Consider the following 19,101-nt stretch of genomic DNA (forward strand, 5'->3'; position numbering starts at 1 on the left):
AGTGTCTATACGAACCTGGATTATCTATTCTGGAGGAAGAGTGAAATTGAAGATCCGAACTTAGACAGAGATCCATACCCATGGATTATATGATATCTTTGGAAAGCAAGGAATGACAAGTTATTTAGAGGAATATCACGTCAGCCAGAGGAACTAATTAGACATGCCCAGTGTGAGTGCAATGCCTAGTTCGATGCAAATCGAAATGAAAGTGATGATCCATACCCACCACAACATATTGGGGATATACAAGGCGTTAGCTTGGAGAATAGCTTGGAGAATATCTGCCTGGTTGATGGTTCTTGGACTGCAGATTCACAGTATAGCAGATTGGGATGGGTATGGCTAGATGGAACTGGGCAGGACCAACTCTTAGGGTTGAGGAACAAACAGAGAAGATTATCTTCAGTACACCCCGAACTTGAGGCACTAATATGGGCAATGGAGAATATGAGTCAACATACATCATGCCAGAACTTCGGAACAGACTGTAAGGACATAATCTCGATGATGAAGGACCCAAGAGCATGACCAAGTTTCTCCACGGAGTTATCAGAGGTAGCAGCTATTCAAGGACGCTTTTCAAACTTCAAGATCTTCCATGTACCAAGGGCGCAGAACAAGACAACAAACGCATTAACAAAGATTAGCAAAGACCGCTCGAGCTTTTCATAGAAATCTAGTTTTTGTTGGTTGTTCTATTACGGTTTGGATACCCAGACCACCTCTAACTTGAGTAATAGAACATCTTTTTTTTTATGTCAAAAAAAAAAAAAAATGTCACCAATTAATAGCAAGTCATATAAAATGCTATAATACTGTAAAACAACAATAGCTTTGTGGTTGGCTGAAGTTTTTGTAAAAAAAGAACGCTTTCCCACCGCTTAACGTATCTGAGTGTATTGATGTCATGATGTGTACAGAAACAAAGGTCTATCTCTTTTGTTTTGAGACTTTCTGGTTCTTGCTCTAGGTAGTTTAGACTGGTATATTTTGGTTAGAAGTATATATTTAATTAGTCCATTGGGGATAGGTTATGGTTCTTCTGATCTTGTTGATGTCGTGGATATTTAGTCATAGGGTAAAATAAAACTTATTTCGGTGAATTTCTTCAGAGAGGTATTTTTGCGACAGAACTTAAAAAGTTTAGGGAATTTCTCATTTTCTTATATAATTTTTCATTATTATATTTGAAAGAGTTTAGTATTAAATCTCGTTGGTAGAAGAACCAGAAGCGAGATCTGACTAGCTGCATCGAAGAAGAAGATGCGGCGTGAGTTTGCGACAACGCTCTTACTCTCGACTCTCGTTTCCTTTCTGGTGCCGGAGCTAATTTCGGTCGGCGAAGCCGTGTGGCTCAACATACCCAAGACCGGAACAAAGTGCGTGTCGGAGGAAATCCAGAGCAAGGTCGTCGTTTTGGCCGATTACGTCGTCATCTCCGACGAACATTCCATCTTCCCTACTGTTTCCGTCAAGGTAATTCGTTTCTATTTTCGGGTCATTTTGTCCGACGAACTCCGTGCTTTGATCTGTTATTTTTTGAAGTAATTTCATTGAATTCTTTAGCTACTAATATAAATTGATTGCTCGGATTCAAGTTTCCATATCTTGAAAACGTTTATGCTAATGATTTGGCGTTAATGTTCATTGATTGTTCAAGTTGTGCATTTAACTGTTAAGGTAATGGAACAAAACCATCTAGCTGATTCACTAATGTATGAAAAGAGATTTCTATGTGATTTTGATAAGAGAATCATATTGACACAAGGGTTGTGCAAATAGACCGTTTTGTGAATATAATGTATATTCATCAGTTCTTGATATATCGACGGTCTTGGGCATAGCTCGGCACCCCAAATTTTAATTGGCTAATATGTACATTCAGCCCCCCCATTTGATTAAAAGTCTAAATGTATTGATCAGTTTGTTTTCAATCAATAATTGTTTCAAGCTCCAACGAATTTCAGGGACGGCCTTGTCTAGATCTTACGTATCTAGGTGTGATTAAATGGTAAGCGGACGAGCTTTTCTAGTCATGCCCATATGTTTGTGAGCATTTTGCCTCAACATTTTTTGACTTGGTTAGTAGATTGGTCTGTTAACGATTTGTGTTATCAAAGAGTGAATATCAAATGGAAGTTGGAAGTTGCAAATGTGAATGATATTTATTATGTCTTATGTCTCATCAAAATATCACTCTCATATGTTTTATTAGTTAGTTAGTAGCAATTGACTCTCTTTGCAACCACATAGCTTGATGGGTTATCGTAGAAAGTTTAGTCATATTTGATATGAATACGGGCACAAAGCAGATGCATACATGTTTTATATGAATTTAGGAAACTGACCAGAAATTCTTATCTTGTATTGTAGGTTACATCACCATATGGCAGCGTTTTGCACCACAGTGAAAACGCTACGCATGGTCAGTTTGCGTTTACAACCCAAGAATCAGGAACCTACTTGGCCTGTTTTGAGGCTGTAGGGAATAGTCACGGCAACAACGATATCAGCATCAACCTTGACTGGAAAACTGGAATCGCGGCCAAGGATTGGGACTCCATTGCCAGAAAAGAGAAGATCGAGGTCAGCTCTCCATTTCCCAATAAAATTTTACAATTTGCACTTAAAAATATTCAACACACTTATAAGAGTAGTTTGTGGAATAAAGTTAAGTCTGTATACGAAGCACTATTATGCATTAAATCGTAGGGTGTGGAGCTGGAGCTTAGGAAACTCGAAGCTGCAGTTGAAGCCATACATGAAAACCTACTTTACCTCAGAAACAGGTAATATATTTAATTAAAAGCTATATTCTTTGAAATTATAGAGGAATCAGAACAAAGTTTTTCTCTCTTTTCACACATTGCAGAGAAGCAGACATGAGGATTGTGAGTGAAAAAACAAACTCGCGAGTCGCATGGTACAGTATAATGTCTCTAGGCATCTGCATTGTAGTCACTGGTTTACAGATTTTGTACTTGAAGCAATACTTTGAAAGGAAGAAGCTTATTTAAATGAGAGTTGTGATCCGTGGGTACTAGAGAGGCCACTTTCATTTGCTTTCTTTTCTTGTTACACTCTGTTTCGAACCTGTTAGTGTACAATTTTGTTCACCTATTTAACTTGTACTTTGTCTCGGGTTATATTTATATGAAAAAAATGCCAAAACGGAACAGAAAAACAACTACATTGTTCTTTCCATAAATCTTTTTTTGGTCTGGTTTGGACTTAGATACCCCTGGCTAATTTTAAAAATTCATGTCAATATAAACAAGAGACAATCGTATAAAAAATATTTTGGTTGACTAAATATTTGTAAAATACAATTTCATATTTTGATTTATGGATGGCAGAAAACATGATCTAATTACTGTCTACGAGCTCGTAGATTGTAGATTTGGTTAACGACATGGATATCTGCAGCTTGTAGAACGTAAAATCGACCAATGCTTATAATTCTACTTAGTAGAATAATTCAGCTGCCATTTCCTTTATATCTGAACTACGGTAGATTTCATTAACTATTATTTCTCAATATATCTACGAAGACGAAATCCCGAAATCTGCCCATGTACCAATACTCTACAAAAGTATGATTACTTTATCTATCAAAATATTCAATCCTACCGCAGCCGGGTTACACAATTTACCATGTTTTTTATATTCTACGGACAAGAGAATGTATGTTCTGCAAGATTCGAAATGTATATTTTTCCTAAATCTCTCCAAAATCTGTTAAGAGAATATATTCTAAATCTATAATTTCCTAAATTTTAGTGTTTTCTAAGTTATCCTCTTTTCTAGATTTGCCAAGGAAGAACCCTAATCCAATTTTCTCTATTGTTTGGTTTCTTTTGTTTTGGCAAATGACAACAATTCACGTGTTTTGGGGATGTGTGGATCTTGGTCTCGGGTCAGATATTTAAAATTTTTGGGTGGCTCCAAGCAGGTATAAACCGCAAATGGGGTTACTCCAAAAACACTAAATCGAGTAGTTAAATACTATACTCTAAACCCTTAATCAACTCTAACCCTAACATGTATAAGAACACAAAAATCCAAGACACTAATTTGTATTTTGAAATCATTAAACTATAACTTAATATACGTTAAATTATAATTTCCAAAACGCTAAAATTGACTTGTTAAATACAAAATTCTAACTTGTTAAACACACGATTCTTATTCACTCTTTGTTTGATTTAGGGTATAGGGTTTGAACCCTATTTGATTTAGAGTATAGGGTTTGGACCCTATGTGATTTAAGGTTGAGTAGAAATGCTAAACTCTTATTCACTATTATTCATTATAATTTCTGAAACAAAAATAGACTTGTGAAACGACTTATACACCATTTATCCTAACTTGATTTGAACACATACTTTAGAATCTAATAAAATTTGAAAAACGAAAATATCAATAACAATAGTGAAACGAGTTCTACATCTTAATCCAAATATGAAACAAATCTATTCAAAGACAGCAATCATGAATTCAAACGAGTTCTACAACTTTCTCTGGGCACGCTTTGGAGCTTTATATGTGGACAATCTCGAGTGGACTTCTTCACCAATACAAGGATTGTTGCTCGGCAACTGTTGTTGTTGGCCTTATTAACATGTGTTTTGGTTCCCTCTTTGAATAGGCATTTAGACAATTGATTCATCTTTATACCTGTGAACAATGAAACAAATACAATCACTACAGTTAGTACTTATAAAACAAAGGCATCATAATACAAGTTCATTCTAAATCAATAAGCAGAGACATTACAAAGACATTAGAAGTGTAAACTAATGTTTTTTTTGTCTCAGACAATCAAATATGAGTTCACTCAACATCAATAACCCAATACAATTTTATTACAAGAACAGTAACCTGAGATATGTCGACATCTTTTTTAGAGTAACTGAAATCTATCACAAAGAAGGGTTTCTGAACTGTATAAGAGTGAGACTTCAGTTTGATGATAAACATCATAAATTTTGTATCTTTGATAACATAAACGATGACAAAAATCAAAAATTATGAAACTTTGATAGCATATAAGCATAAATCATTCACACAAACTAAGATTCAAAGCTTTCACACTCAAACTATGATAAAAACACTCAAATCAAAGAGAGAAAAAGACATGCAAAACAAATCACAAGTAATTTTACAAACCTTAAAAGCTCGATTCTTAGGATTAAAATAAGAGCTGAGAGTGTATATTGTAGACTCGGCGAGGCACAAGCTTGATTTTCCGGCGAGATCTTGAGAAGGAGATCGCGAAGTGAGCAAGAGGTGTAGGAGACTTCAATTACGAAAAGGAAGACTAGCAGAGTCCTAGGGGGAAGAAGGAACTCCGGTGATGGCGAAGTGAAGCACCGTCGAGATCAATCGAGGTGACTTGGCTCTGTTTTTCTCTCGTCAAGAGAAGGAGAAAATTTGATTTAGGGTTCGTGGGAGACCCGATTTGGGGCTAAATGAGTATTGCTATTTTTCCAAAAAAAAAAAAATTAACTTATTAAACTTAATCTTTTCATTTTTTTAATAATTGAATTAATAACTGAATTAATAAAAATGAAACTGGGTTAATAATAGGGGTTTAATTGAGTTATCACAAAAAATTATGGTATAGGGATAACTTATAGTTGGGTTTATAGTATAGGGACAATGTAGTTGTATTTTTGTTCCATTTTTGTGGGAAGCAGTGTGTTTCTATGGTTTTTGAGCTAGTTTAGAAATGTGTTAATTTCCCCCACATGTAAATGAACGTTCTATTTTTTGATATATCAATTTCATTAAAAAAAAATAATTTAGCAATGACTAAATTTTTCAGGTGCAATTTTCCTAAATAAACCTATTTAAGTTTATGTGTCAAAAATAACTCTTCAAACTAAAAATCAGATTAATAGCCTTCATTAATATGTCAAAAGTCTAAACTATCCTCTAACTAATAAATTTTTAAAAAATAGAAAAAGAGTCACGAACGACTAGAATGACGAAGAGATTTGACGTCTTCGACGTTTCCACCATCATCGCCTTCTTCTTTCGACAACGCCAAAGATAAATCACGGCGAATCTATAGCCGTCGAAACTCTTATCGGTCGAAAATCGAACCAAGCCTTGTAAATATTAAACATTTCCAATTCAAAATCAAAATTAGGGTTCTTAATTGAAAAAATAGATGTTTCGCAAATGGATGTTTAATATTACCTTGTTTACTTTGAATTTTTGAACAGATAAACACATATCTCAAAGAGATTAGTAACTAAGTAACTATCATCTCCTTCGAAAAGTTTTTTTCCGTCTCTCCGCCAAGCCTAAGCTTCCATTTCTCTCCAAAGTATTCGCTTTCTTCCCAGTCTCTCAAAAGATTATCCTTTTTGTGTTAATGTATTGTATTTGATCTTGTCTAGTAGTTTTAGGCTAAGCTTGTTGTTTAATATCAATGATAGCAGCTCATCTACAAGGTCTTAATCCTGTTTAGTCTCACGTCTAAGCATTTGATACAATTTGATGCTAACTTTTGGCATTTAAAATTACAGCCTAGTCATAGTAGCTGCAACCCTGTGGTGAAAGGTCTATCTAACAAGGCAAGATCCTTAGTTACTAATCTCTTTAAGATAAATGTTTATTCATTTCTCTAATAAGATTGTTCTTTATTTTACTTGTTTGATTTCAAAAAAGATCTACAAACAAGTATCAGAGTATAAACCACCTACAAAAATCTCATGACCATCTACAAAATTTGGTAAGAAATTTTGAACACCCAATGACACATATACATTTTGGTAAGATTGTTTTTTATTTTACTTGTTTGGCTTACGCATGTTGATATGTTTGTCAGGCTCGTGAATTTGCTTATATGACATTGTTAGTCTCTTGCTTGTGCTTGTGAAATTGTGCAATTTTTTAAATTTCAGGAAAGCTTTCCAGAAAACTCGATGTTAACAAATTTTTGAAATTTTTTTTGCTTGTTGTCTTTTTTGGCTTACGCATGTTGATATGTTTGGTAAGCTCGTGAATTGTCTTATGACGTGTTAGTATCTTTCTTGTGCTTGTGAAACTGTGTAGTTTTTTTTAATTTCAGGAAGAATTTGGGTAGTTTCAGGAAAGCTTTCCAGAAAATCCGATGTTAACAAATTTGAAAAACATTTTGCTTGGAGTCTTGTTTGACTAACGCATGTTGATATGTTTGGTAGGCTCATGAATTTTCTTATGACATTGTTAGTCTCTTTCTTGTTCTTGTGAAACTGTGTAGTTTTTTTAAATTTTAGGAAGGATATAGGTAGTTTCAGGAAAGCTTTCCAGAAAATCCGATGTTAACAAATTTGAAAAACTTTTTGTTTGGTGTCTTGTTTGACTAACACATGTTGATGTGTTTGGTAGGCTCGTCAAACTGTGTAGTTTTTTTAAAATTTCAGGAAGGATTTGGATAGTTTCAGGAAAGGTGTTTCACACTTTCAGGATAGATTTTCAGAAAATCGAATACTAAAAAATTTGAAAATTTTTTTGGCTTGGTTACGCAGGACAGCAATGCGATGGGAGATTAAATACATGTCATGCTAAGACTATGTTTTTGAAATTTGATGTTGACTTTGACAATTAGGAAGTTTGTAATGAATGATGACGACGTTTGTTTCATTTAGGTTGTTATTAAAGAAATTTTAGGATGTCTTGAAGCATTGTCAGTAATTCTATCAAGAAAGTGTTAAAATTTGTTATCATTGTAAAACACATATCCTACCTAGGATAGCTTATGGTACTTTTAGGATTGGTTTCCAGAAAATAAAATGAGTAAGCATAAGCCTTTACTTCAAAAAGGAATTAATTATGAAAGTACAAGGATTGAACCTGAGAACTTTTGTAAAGGGAATCCTAGTGCAGCCGCTATGTCAAGAGTGTTATACTTGCCAAGTGTTATAATTAAATCAATATAAACAACATATTTATATTTAATTTAAAAAATAAAAAGGTTTTGTTTCCAAAGGGAATCGAAGGCTAGCCACTAGGCTAGGGTGGATATTCATTTTTTGCAAACAAATGTGAACTTATTAATTCACAAAGATAAATATATTTTATCTAGGATACCATTTGTGATATTCATGATGGGTTTCCAAAAATCGAATTTCAAAATGAGATTATCAAGATACAAGACCACTAAGCCAAGGTGTTATATCTCAAAATGAGTAAGCTTTTAAAAGCAATATAAGCAATTCTCTTGTTGATTGATACAAAAATTAAAAAAAAGTTCTGATTCCATTAAGGAAAAAGTGACCATAAAACATGTTGTGGGTTTCATAATACATAAATAATATTAGTCTTAAAACATAAGAGGGAAGTTGATAACATCAGATTAATCATCCATCCAACTGTAACAACCTGTCCCGCGGACCTAGGCTGACAGCCATGCAGGGCACTGACCCTAATCCCTCACGTGTGAGCCCTCACTGACTTCCCCATGTAAGTTATTGATCTGCTAACCTAAGACTTCACCCTTTAACAACACTCCCAAAGGACGAGTTGTTACCAATTGAAATTTCTGGATGGGTTTCCCGAATAGTAGAATATAAGTGTGTTTCTTTCTAGCAAAAGAAGTTTAACCTAAAAAAATGAAATGAGATCGAAAACTAAGGATTGATATCTGCATATTTGGGAAATTTCGAATTGTGATTTTGAATTTTGGAGAAAAAAAAAAGAACAAATATACATAAACCAAGATTCGAACACGAGATCTCTGGGGAAAGGGGGAATCAAATGTTGCCACTAGGCCAAGTATGTTTCATTTGTTTGTTGATGTAAGTAAATAAATATAATCCATTGATTTTATGCAATTAAATAATAAAAAGCGTTCCGATTCCAAAGGGAATCGTACGCGGGATAAAGCAAGTGATTCAGTTTTGTAAGAGAGGGGGTTTAGCCGCTAGGCTGAGGAGAATCATCTGGTATTAGCTAAAACATAAATGTATTTAACCGTATATTTTATATTATAAACGTTGGAAATAACTTTGGAATTTCTGGATGGGTTTCCAAAATAGTTGAATATTCGTGTGTTTCTTTCTCACAAAGAAGTTTAAACTAAAAATGAAATCAGATCAAAACATAAGGATTGATATCTGCATATTTGAGAAATTTTAAATTGTGATTTGGAACTTTGGAGAAAAAATGCATTTAAACCTAAATTGTATATTACATAAGCTGGAAAGCATCCAACTTATTCAGGATAGGCTTCCAAAAGCAAATATATGTGGTCGGTGCATATCATGTAACCATTAAATAAACAACATCCATAAAATAATCAATAAAAATGTAAATCATCAACAAACCATTGAAATGAAAAAGAATAGAACACAGATGAATAGGAAACTTCATCATATAGCAGGAGAAGCAAATATATCAGTAGTTTGCTTGTTACAGTTAGCTGAACCACAAATAACCTGCAGGATTCAATTTGTTTGGAAGGTTTAGTACATGATCAGGAAGCATATCATGAATACTCTAAGAAAGAAGAAAATCATACAAACACAAAGAAAAAAAAGAAATTAGAAACGATGTAACTGCTTTTCTCTCTGCCTACAGTAGAGCCAAAAACTGGAATATCATTCAAAGGAACATAAGAAACAAATGTATCCGTAGCTTGCTTGGTACAGCTAGCTGAATCAGTAATAACCTGCAAAAGTCAAGTTGTTTTGGAAGGTTTAGTACATAAACAAGAAAACTTTCCTGAATAATTTAGTTGAAACAAAACAAAAACCTTAACACACAACCGACAGATTCCATCAAATGCTCTAATCTTGGCGATGAAACTTCTGAGCTCACAAGTATTTCCTATGGAGACTGGGGGAAAACTCAAACTTATTTCTTCCTCTTTAAAAATAAATTTTTTTGAGACCATCTTCATCAAATCTTCATAGTGAAGATCTTCATGTCAACATTAAAGTCCCACTGGAGAGATTCTTTTGAGCTCCATTTTCCATAAACACAAAAAACTTCAGCCATAGTTCGAAAATCTGCTAAAAAATCAAAAGCAAATCTCAAAAAGACCAACCATAGAGACATTTAAGTAAACTTGTGAGTCTAGAACGTGAAGATGACTACAATCCAATCTTAAGTTTCAAAAAAACTAGAAAATCCAATCGCAGAGACATTTAAGTAAACTTGTGAGTCTAGAAGGTGAAGATGAAGACAATCCAATCTTAAGTTTCAAAAAAACTAGAAAATCCAATCGCAACAACTTATCATCAATTTATAATGAACAAGAAATGATGATACCTTGATCAGATCGGAGACACGAGATAATGAGATACATAGACGACGAAAGATAGAGGACGATGCAGAGGCGCAGACGATGACAAGTCAAGTCGAGGACGATGCGGAGGCGCAGACGACGATGGATCGAAGACGCTGCGGAGGCGCAGACAACGACGGACGGTGATACGGAGGCGAGACAGAGAAGACAGACGGCGATACAGAGAAGACGGCATAACTTCGTCGGAGACGACTGCAAAACTTACTAAAAGTTTTCAAAATGTTTTTCTTTTATTATTTAATAATTTATGATAAATTAAAATTGAGGATAACCTGATAATTTGCTATCATTAAATGAAACATTTCTATCAAATTGGGTCTTGGGATCTAATATTTGGAAGAAAAAATTGGTTTAGAGCTTACCTAGGACCATTTCTCTTTTTACAGATAATTTTTTTAAAAATTGAATATTACTAATTTTCAGTTACAAAATATAATTTGCAATGAGATACTTAATGAATATGATTTTTTCAATTTTAATTGTTCTAAAAGATATTTTATTAGTACTTAAAAGAGTATCTCACGTTCTCATTAATAGAGACAATTGCTTATAATTAACATTTTTGCTATCAACAATTTTTGATACTTTCCTCTTTCCTTCTTCTCCACGCTTAGGCCAACTCCAACCCATTACACCATTTTGGTTTAAAATCTGCACCATTTTGGTGCAATTTTGACACCAAATTTTTTAGTATCTCCAACCCACTATACCAAATCTTGCAACAAAAGTATATTCTTTATATAATATTATTAAATCAATTGTCTATCTTTTAATAATATGATAGATATAAATTATTTTATAGCTAAAATATTTTTATTAAATGTAATAATAATTAAATAAATAAAAATAACATTTTATTTAAAAATCAGAAATGACAACAAAATGAAAATTACATTGAACTAATTATGAGAATTAGTATATTCAGACCACAAATGTTCAATTAGTGCATTACGAAGTTCGAAATGAGCTTCTCGATCTTTGATTTTCTTGTGACGAGCTAAGAATTCTTGAAATCGAGCATCATCATCACCAATCATCTCAACTTCTGCACTTAGAACTTCAGTTCGTTCTTCATTTGTTGCATTTCATCTCGTTCATCTTCTATGATCATATTATGCATTATGATATAAGTTGTCATTATTTCATGCAATATTTTTTTTATTCCATAATCGTGATGGTCCAGCTACAATTGCAAATCGTGATTGCAAAACTCCAAATGCACGCTCCACGTCTTTTCTACATGATTCTTGTCTCATTGCAAAGAATTTTTTTTGGGACCAGGAGGATCGTGAATGGTTTGCACAAGAGTAGACCATTTTGGGTAGATACTCATCGGTGGAATCTGCTGGTACACCATACGCCAACATTCAAAATACATCAGTAATTGTTTGCAAACCAGACATCCCAAGTCTGTCGAGTCCATCTCTCCGTTGGACAAAGTAGTTGTCATGTCTTTGTATAGCATCATAAATACCAAGAAACAAAGGACGGCCCATTCGAAATCTTCGTCGAAACATCGTCTCTGAAAAAAATGGATTCTCTGCAAAGTAGTCGTTGAAGAGATTACAAGACGCATTCTCCCGGTCACGGTTGATGACTATATGACAATGAACAGATCCACCATAGGTTCCCTCATGAATAAGGTTTTGAGTGATGAGAAATTTATTGTCTGCAGTAATTTGACAAACTACTTGCTTTTCAATATCATCATAATAATCATTTTCTGAAGAAGAAGAAGAAGAAGAAATATTTGATGAACTACCATAGTTAAAATTCAAACTACTTGATTGATTGCTACCAAAGTGCGATGAGTTCCCCGGAGGTTCAAGAGGATCCTCCGCCTGTTCTGCTGAGATCCTATGCTGAGGCGACGCAGAGGAAACAGATTCTACAGAAGTATGATTTCGATTTTGCGATTTCAGATGGGAAAAAGTCGGTGGAGGTGCCAATGGAGATTGTAGAGAAATCAAATCCGTTGTGGGAAGATTTTGTCATTGTATCGTTCCTAGAGGCTGCTCCACACATTGCGAAGGTTCACGTGATCCTGAATAAGATCTGGGCATTTGGGGATAAGAATCAGAAGTTGGATGTATATGAGATGGATGATACTATGATGAGAGTCCGAATCACAAATCCTCGGGTGAGAGATAAGGTGATAAGGAGGGGTATGTGGAACATTGCGGGTGTGCCTATGATAGTTTCCAAATGGTCTCCTGTTGAAGATCTATCGAAGGCTAAGCTGATTCCTCTTTGGGTTCACTTGACAAACGTTCCTATGAGTATGTACTCTTGGGAGGGTCTGAGCTTCATCACTAGTGCAGCAGGAGTGCCAGATCATCTTCATCCGGAGACTCTGGCTTGCAAAGATTTTGAAGTTGCAAAAGTTTTTGTGAAAGCTGATCTGTCTAAGGAGTTGCCTACGAAGATTAACTACATGATTCAGGGGAAGGAAACAGTTGTTGATTTTACCTATCCATGGCTTCCACCGAAGTGTAAGACATGTGGAAAGTGGGGTCACTTTGAAACGTTTTGCAAGGCAGAGATGAGGGAATCAAAAGAAGATAAGGAAGAAAGATTGGAGAGAGATGGGATGAAGTCTGGAAACGAAGAGGGAAGTGAAGAGATAAGAAGGTTGGATTCTGGAAGGAACTTTGAGGAAGTTTCACCAGTAAGGGAAAATGAAGGGATAAGAAGGTTGGGTTCTGAGAGGAATGTGGATGAAGTTTCACCAGTAAGAGGAAATGAAGAGAAACAAATTGTGGATGTGGGGAGTGTAAACCAGAAGGAAGAAGGAGAAATAAATGAATGGCAAACAGGGTCGCAGGCAAGAGCAACTAGAACTCCACCGCAAAAAATAATTGTTACTCCTTCACGTTTTGCTGTTCTGAGTTCAGAGGAAGATGGGGGAAATGGAAATGAGAATTTGGGGAGTATGGTGTCTGAAGATCCGAGAGAATTTACCTTGAATAAAGTAATAGAGGAAGCTATAAAGAAGGCTGAAGAGAATAAAGGAGGTGCAAGGCAAGTGTTGCCCCGAGCATCAAAGACGAATCATAAAGTGTTACTGACAGAGAATTCAGTCCAAGCCGAAGACAAAAGTCTAGGGGCTTTGAGAAGGGGTTCTCGTAAAAATCATTAACATGGTGGGTTTCTTTTGGAATGTGAGAGGTTTCAATAAAGGAACGAAGCAAGCAGTGGTGAGGAAATGGTGTAGGGATCAATCAATGAATTTTGGATGTCTGATTGAAACAAGGGTTAAAGAGAAGAAGGCTGAGAAGATTGTAGAAGAGGTGTTTGAAGGGTGGAATCTGATGGCAAATTATGAATTTAATCGGTTGGGAAGGTTGTGGGTTGTTTGGAGATCGACTGTCCGTCTGACTCCAGTTTTTAAGAGTGCACAAATTATTACGTGCTCTGTACTTTTACCGGGACGGGATGAAGAGTTCTTTTGCTCGTTTATCTATGCGTACAATACAGTGGAGGAAAGAAAGGAGCTTTGGAAAGATTTAAAGAATCACAATGATGCTCCGATGTTTAAAAATAAGAAATGGATGTTGATGGGGGATTTTAACGAGATATTGGAGAGTGAAGAACATTCTGGATTTGAAGCTTCTCCTAGACCATTACCTGGTATGAGGGATTTCCAAGAAGTTTCAAGATACTGCAGATTATCTGACATGGGATATCAGGGTCCTCTTCTTACTTGGTGTAACAAAAGAGAAGATGGATTAATCTGCAAAAAGCTAGATAGAGTGTTGGTGAATGATGTCTGGTTACATAATGACCCAGCGTAGTGCGTATTTGAAGCGGGTGGATGTTCGGATCACATGAGATGTAGAATTGAGATGGAGGTGGAGGTGAAGAAAAGGAGAAAACCATTCAAGTTTACAAATGTGATTGGTAAAATGCCGGAGTTCTTGCCATTATTGGAGGATCAATGGAAAAACTATGAAGCTTTATATCAGTCTACCTCAGCAATGTTCCGTCTCACAAAGCGTCTAAAGGCTCTGAAACAACAGTTAAGAGCTCTTAGCAAGGAGAAATTGGGAGAATTATCAAAGAGAACCAGAGAAGCATATCAACTCCTATGCGTCAAGCAGAAAGAAACAATGGAAAATCCTACGAGTGAGGCAATCAGAGAAGAATCAGAGGTGTACATGAAATGGCAGAGACTGGCTGAGATAGAGGAAGAATGTTTAAAGCAAAAATCGAAGGTTCACTGGTTGGACGTGGGGGATGGAAACAATAAATTTTTTCATAGCTCTGCGAAAATAAGGGAAGATCACAATGCCATTAATGAAATCCAAAGGGGAGATGGGACTCTTGCTAAGACAGAAGACGAGATCAAAGAGGAGGCAGAGGGTTTTTTCGCAGAGTTTATGCAAAGAGTTCCGCAAGATTTTGAGGGGGCTACTGTTGACAGTCTTAAAGAGTTGTTGAGGTTTCAGTGTAGTGAGGTTGACTGCACAAAGCTAGAGAGGGAAATCACGTATGAAGAGATAAAGGAGGTAGTTTTTCGGATGCCCTCAAGTAAATCTCCGGGACCAGATGGGTTCACTTCGGAATTCTTTAAGGAAGCTTGGCCAGTGATTGGAGCAGATGTAGTGAATGCGGTTCAATCTTTCTTCACAAAAGGATTTCTACCAAAAGGACTAAACTCAACCATCTTAGCGCTGATTCCAAAGAAGGAGGAAGCAAGAATGATGAAGGATTATAGACCAATTTCGTTATGCAATGTGCTCTATAAGGTAATCTCCAAAATCATTGCAAATCGTTTGAAGGGTATTATGCCGAAATGTATTACTCTTAATCAGTCTGCATTCGTTAAAGGAAGATTATTGATGGAGAATGTCCTTCTAGCATCAGAGTTAGTGAAAGATTACCATAGAGAAGATATATCCCTTCGTTGTGCTATGCAGATTGATATATCAAAAGCATTTGATTCGGTCCAATGGCCTTTTCTATTGAATACACTGCAAGCTATGGGATTCCCGGGGAAGTTTATTCAGTGGATTTCTCTGTGTATCACATCGCCGTCCTTTTCTGTGCAAGTCAATGGCGAGTTAGCCGGCTATTTTCAGAGCAAACGAGGTCTTAGGCAAGGCTGCTCTCTATCTCCATGCCTCTTCGTCATATGTATGAGTGTGTTGTCAAGAATGATTGATGAAGCTGCGGGTAGAGGAGAGATTGGTTATCACCCGAAATGCAAACACATAGACATTACACATCTATGTTTTGCAGATGATTTAATGGTGTTTACTGATGGCACAGGAAAATCAATAGAAGGGATACTGAAGGTCTTTGACAGATTTGATAGAATGAGTGGGTTGCAGATAAGTATGGAGAAATCGATCTTATTCATGGCGGGTGGTACGGATCAAAAGAGAGAGGAAGTTCAGAACCAGTTTCAATTTGCATCAGGGACGCTTCCGGTACGTTATTTGGGGCTCCCTTTGTTAACTAAACGCATGACTGTCAATGATTACTTGCCATTGATAGAGAAGATTAGGAAAAGAATAAGCTCATGGACAGGGCGTTTTCTTTCCTATGCGGGAAGATCACAGTTGATACAATCAGTTATAATGAGCCTAACCAATTTTTGGATGGCTTCTTTTCGACTTCCTAGTAGTTGTATTAAGGAGATTGAGAGAATCTGCTCTGCATACCTCTGGTCTGGTCCGGAACTTAATGGCAGGAAGAATAAGATTGCTTGGAAGGATATTTGTAAGACAAAGCAAGAAGGTGGGCTGGGGATTAGGCCGTTAAAGGAAGTAAATTTGGTGTGTTGTATCAAACTGATTTGGAGGATATTATCATCTCATTCTCTTTGGGTAAATTGGGTTCAAAGCTATCTTATCAGGAAGGGGTCTATCTGGATGGTGAAGGAAAATAATCAGTCTGGGACTTGGATGTGGCGGAAGATATTGAAATGTCGGGATATTGCGAAAATGCTCTATAAGGTGGAGGTAAAGGATGGTAATAAAGCTTCTTTCTGGTTTGAAAGGTGGTCTTCTTTGGGTTGTCTGCAAGATGTCTTAAGTGGAAGAGGTCACATTGATTTGGGAATACTTGCTAATGGAAAGGTTGCGGCTTGTAGGAACCATAGAAGAAGACAACATCGCATCCCACTCTTGAATAGAGTAGAGATGGAGATCGAGCATTATAAAGCAAATTGGGTTCAAGAAGAAGATGTCTCACTGTGGAAAACGGAAAAGGGCAAATACGAAAGGGTTTTCTCTACAAGAGAAACTTGGAATATAATCCGAGAGAAGCATATCTTATGTGGCTGGCACAAAGCTGTGTGGTTTAAACATGCAACTCCTCGATACTCTTTTATTCTCTGGACTGCGATTCATGGAAGACTCTCTACTGGTGATCGCCTGAGAAGTTGGAATTTAAATGTGGATGTATCTTGTGGGTTCTGTAGTGAGCCAATAGAGACGAGGAAGCATCTGTTTTTTGAGTGCTCTTACTCTAGGGAGATCTGGGAAACACTTGTAAGAAGGGTGATGAGGAGTTTGTATACGACGAATTGGGATAATCTCATTAGGCTACTGTCAACTAATTCCACATGGGACGATCTCAGTCTGTTTATAGTGAGGCATGTGTTTCAATCTGCAGTACATGCTATTTGGATGGAGAGAAATAGAAGAAGACATGGAGAGAAACCTGTTCCTGCAGTGCTTATTACCAAGAGGATTGATAAAGAGATGAGAAACAAGTTTACAGTGATAAGAAGGAAGGGTGATAAGAAGTATGAAGGAGGAATGGTACAGTGGTTTAGCACAAGATAGAAGTTTTTTCTTTTCGTTTGATGCAATTTGGGAGAGATAGAAGTAGAAGTTCTTTTTTCTTTACAAGTTTGAAAAGCTAAAATAGGTTGCACTTGTTGTAATAAGGGTTTTTTCTTTTGAATTAAATTTAACATTCAATAAAAAAAAAAAAAAAAAAAAAAAAATTCATCTTTTATGAAAAGAAATTTAAGATTATGGTCTTATTTTTCATACATGATAGACATTTTATAGGCAATTATAAAGAGATGAATCAATCTAAGCCGTCTAATTTCTCTGGCTAAGATCTAACAATTGCATTGATTAGTCACATCATCTCTTATTTCCATGATTACATTATAAGAAAAAGACGAATCAATCTAAACCGTTTATGTTTATGGACAAGATCTAACCGTTACACTGATTAGTCACATCATTGCTTATTTCCATATCACATTATAAGAAAAAGAAGATTCAATCTAAACCGTTAATTTTTTCTGGACATGATCTAACCGTAGCATTGAGTAGTCACATCATCTCTTATCTACATATCACATTATAAGAAAAAGACGATTAAATCTAAACCGTTAATTTTTTCTGGACATGATCTAACCGTTGCATTGAGTAGTCACATCATCTCTTATCTCCATATCACATAAAAAGAAAAAGACGATTAAATCTAAACCGTTAATTTTTTCTAAACAAGATCTAACTGTTGCATTGATTAGTCACATCATCTCTTATTTCCATGATCTTATTAGGAAAATACAAACCAATCTAAGCCATTGATTTTTTGCTTACTTTCTCTATATAAATGTATACTAGTTTTTCAATGTTTAAACATCTTCAACACATTTGCTTTAACCTACTACATTTCTAAAATGACTTCAATTCGCTCTTCCTCATATTCCATTGAAGAAGATATGCACTTGTGTCATGTGTATCTTGACGTTTCTCAAAATCCAATCATAGGAATAAACCAGTCAAAAGATCAGTTTTGGGCAAGGGTTGAAAACGAGTATCAAAAATCTGAAATTTTCAATCGTCAACCAAGACCAAGAAGATCCTTACAAACTCGAATGACAACAATTCTGTCTGCTGTCTCCAAGCTGAGAGGATGTGTTAACAAAATAGAAAATAAGAATCCACGCGGTGCTTCAGAACAAGACATTGTAAGTATATAAACTTCAAGTTTTTGTACTTCATTACTAAATATTTGATAATTTTATTGTGTTTGCTACATTATATTAATTTTTCTTGTCTATATTTAATTTAGTTAAACCAAGCAAAGATGTTATTAGCACAAGATGTCAAATACAATAGAGGATTCAAATTTGACCATGTTTAGCATATCCTTAAAGGCATAGAGAAATTTGCAAATAACAACACCAATGCATCTGTTGCATTCCAAGAAGATAGGTGTAATGTTACACCATCTCTGTCATTTTCAGTTGATCTGGAATTATCTCCATCCCCTGGTATGGATTCATTTGATTTAAATATGAATTCTGAATAAGCCACTTGTAATTTATCTTCAAGACCTACGGGCTCAAATAAGGCAAAGAGGAAATTACAATCCGAAGAGCAATTTAAACAAATGATGGAGCAAAATGATAAACTTATCAAAGCTATTACTAAAGGTACTTCTTAAATAAATGAAATTCAGACAAAAGGTCGAGGTAGCAAAAATGAAAGAAGAAAACAAAATATTATTCGCAGATATTAGCTCCATAACTGATCCAGCATCTCGTGCATACATTGAAAATGAGAGAAAAATAATTTTGAAGAAAAGAGCACAAACAAATCAATCTGAAGAACATGGAGAAGGCTCTCAGTATCAATATCAAGGATCTCAGTATCGAGCATCTCAAGCTCAAGGTGAAGATCAAATATCACCAAATGATCCAGAAAATTTTACTCCATATTATAATTATCTTAGTGGAGCCAACAATAATCTTGTCGTATGCATTTTTTATGTTTGTTTAATTTTAATTTTGTAATGTTGTTGTAATTTTTAATTTGAATTTT

General features: G+C 35.5%; 1 protein-coding gene and 1 pseudogene across 1 annotated transcript; both read left to right on the forward strand.

Moving 5' to 3' along the window:
• Positions 1–1,150: 1,150 nt before the first annotated feature.
• Positions 1,151–3,155, forward strand: LOC106326274 (transmembrane emp24 domain-containing protein p24delta4-like). The gene is made up of 4 exons (XM_013764295.1): positions 1,151–1,479; positions 2,377–2,589; positions 2,716–2,792; positions 2,876–3,155. The coding sequence occupies exons 1-4, from the start codon at positions 1,267–1,269 to the stop codon at positions 3,018–3,020; spliced, it is 648 nt and encodes a 215-aa protein (XP_013619749.1). The 5' UTR covers positions 1,151–1,266; the 3' UTR covers positions 3,021–3,155.
• A 14,618-nt stretch (positions 3,156–17,773) lies between these two features.
• LOC106311997 lies at positions 17,774–19,073 on the forward strand (annotated as a pseudogene).
• Positions 19,074–19,101: the final 28 nt, after the last annotated feature.

The sequence above is a fragment of the Brassica oleracea genome, chromosome C1, assembly GCF_000695525.1.
Source record: "Brassica oleracea var. oleracea cultivar TO1000 chromosome C1, BOL, whole genome shotgun sequence".
NCBI lineage: Eukaryota > Viridiplantae > Streptophyta > Magnoliopsida > Brassicales > Brassicaceae > Brassica > Brassica oleracea.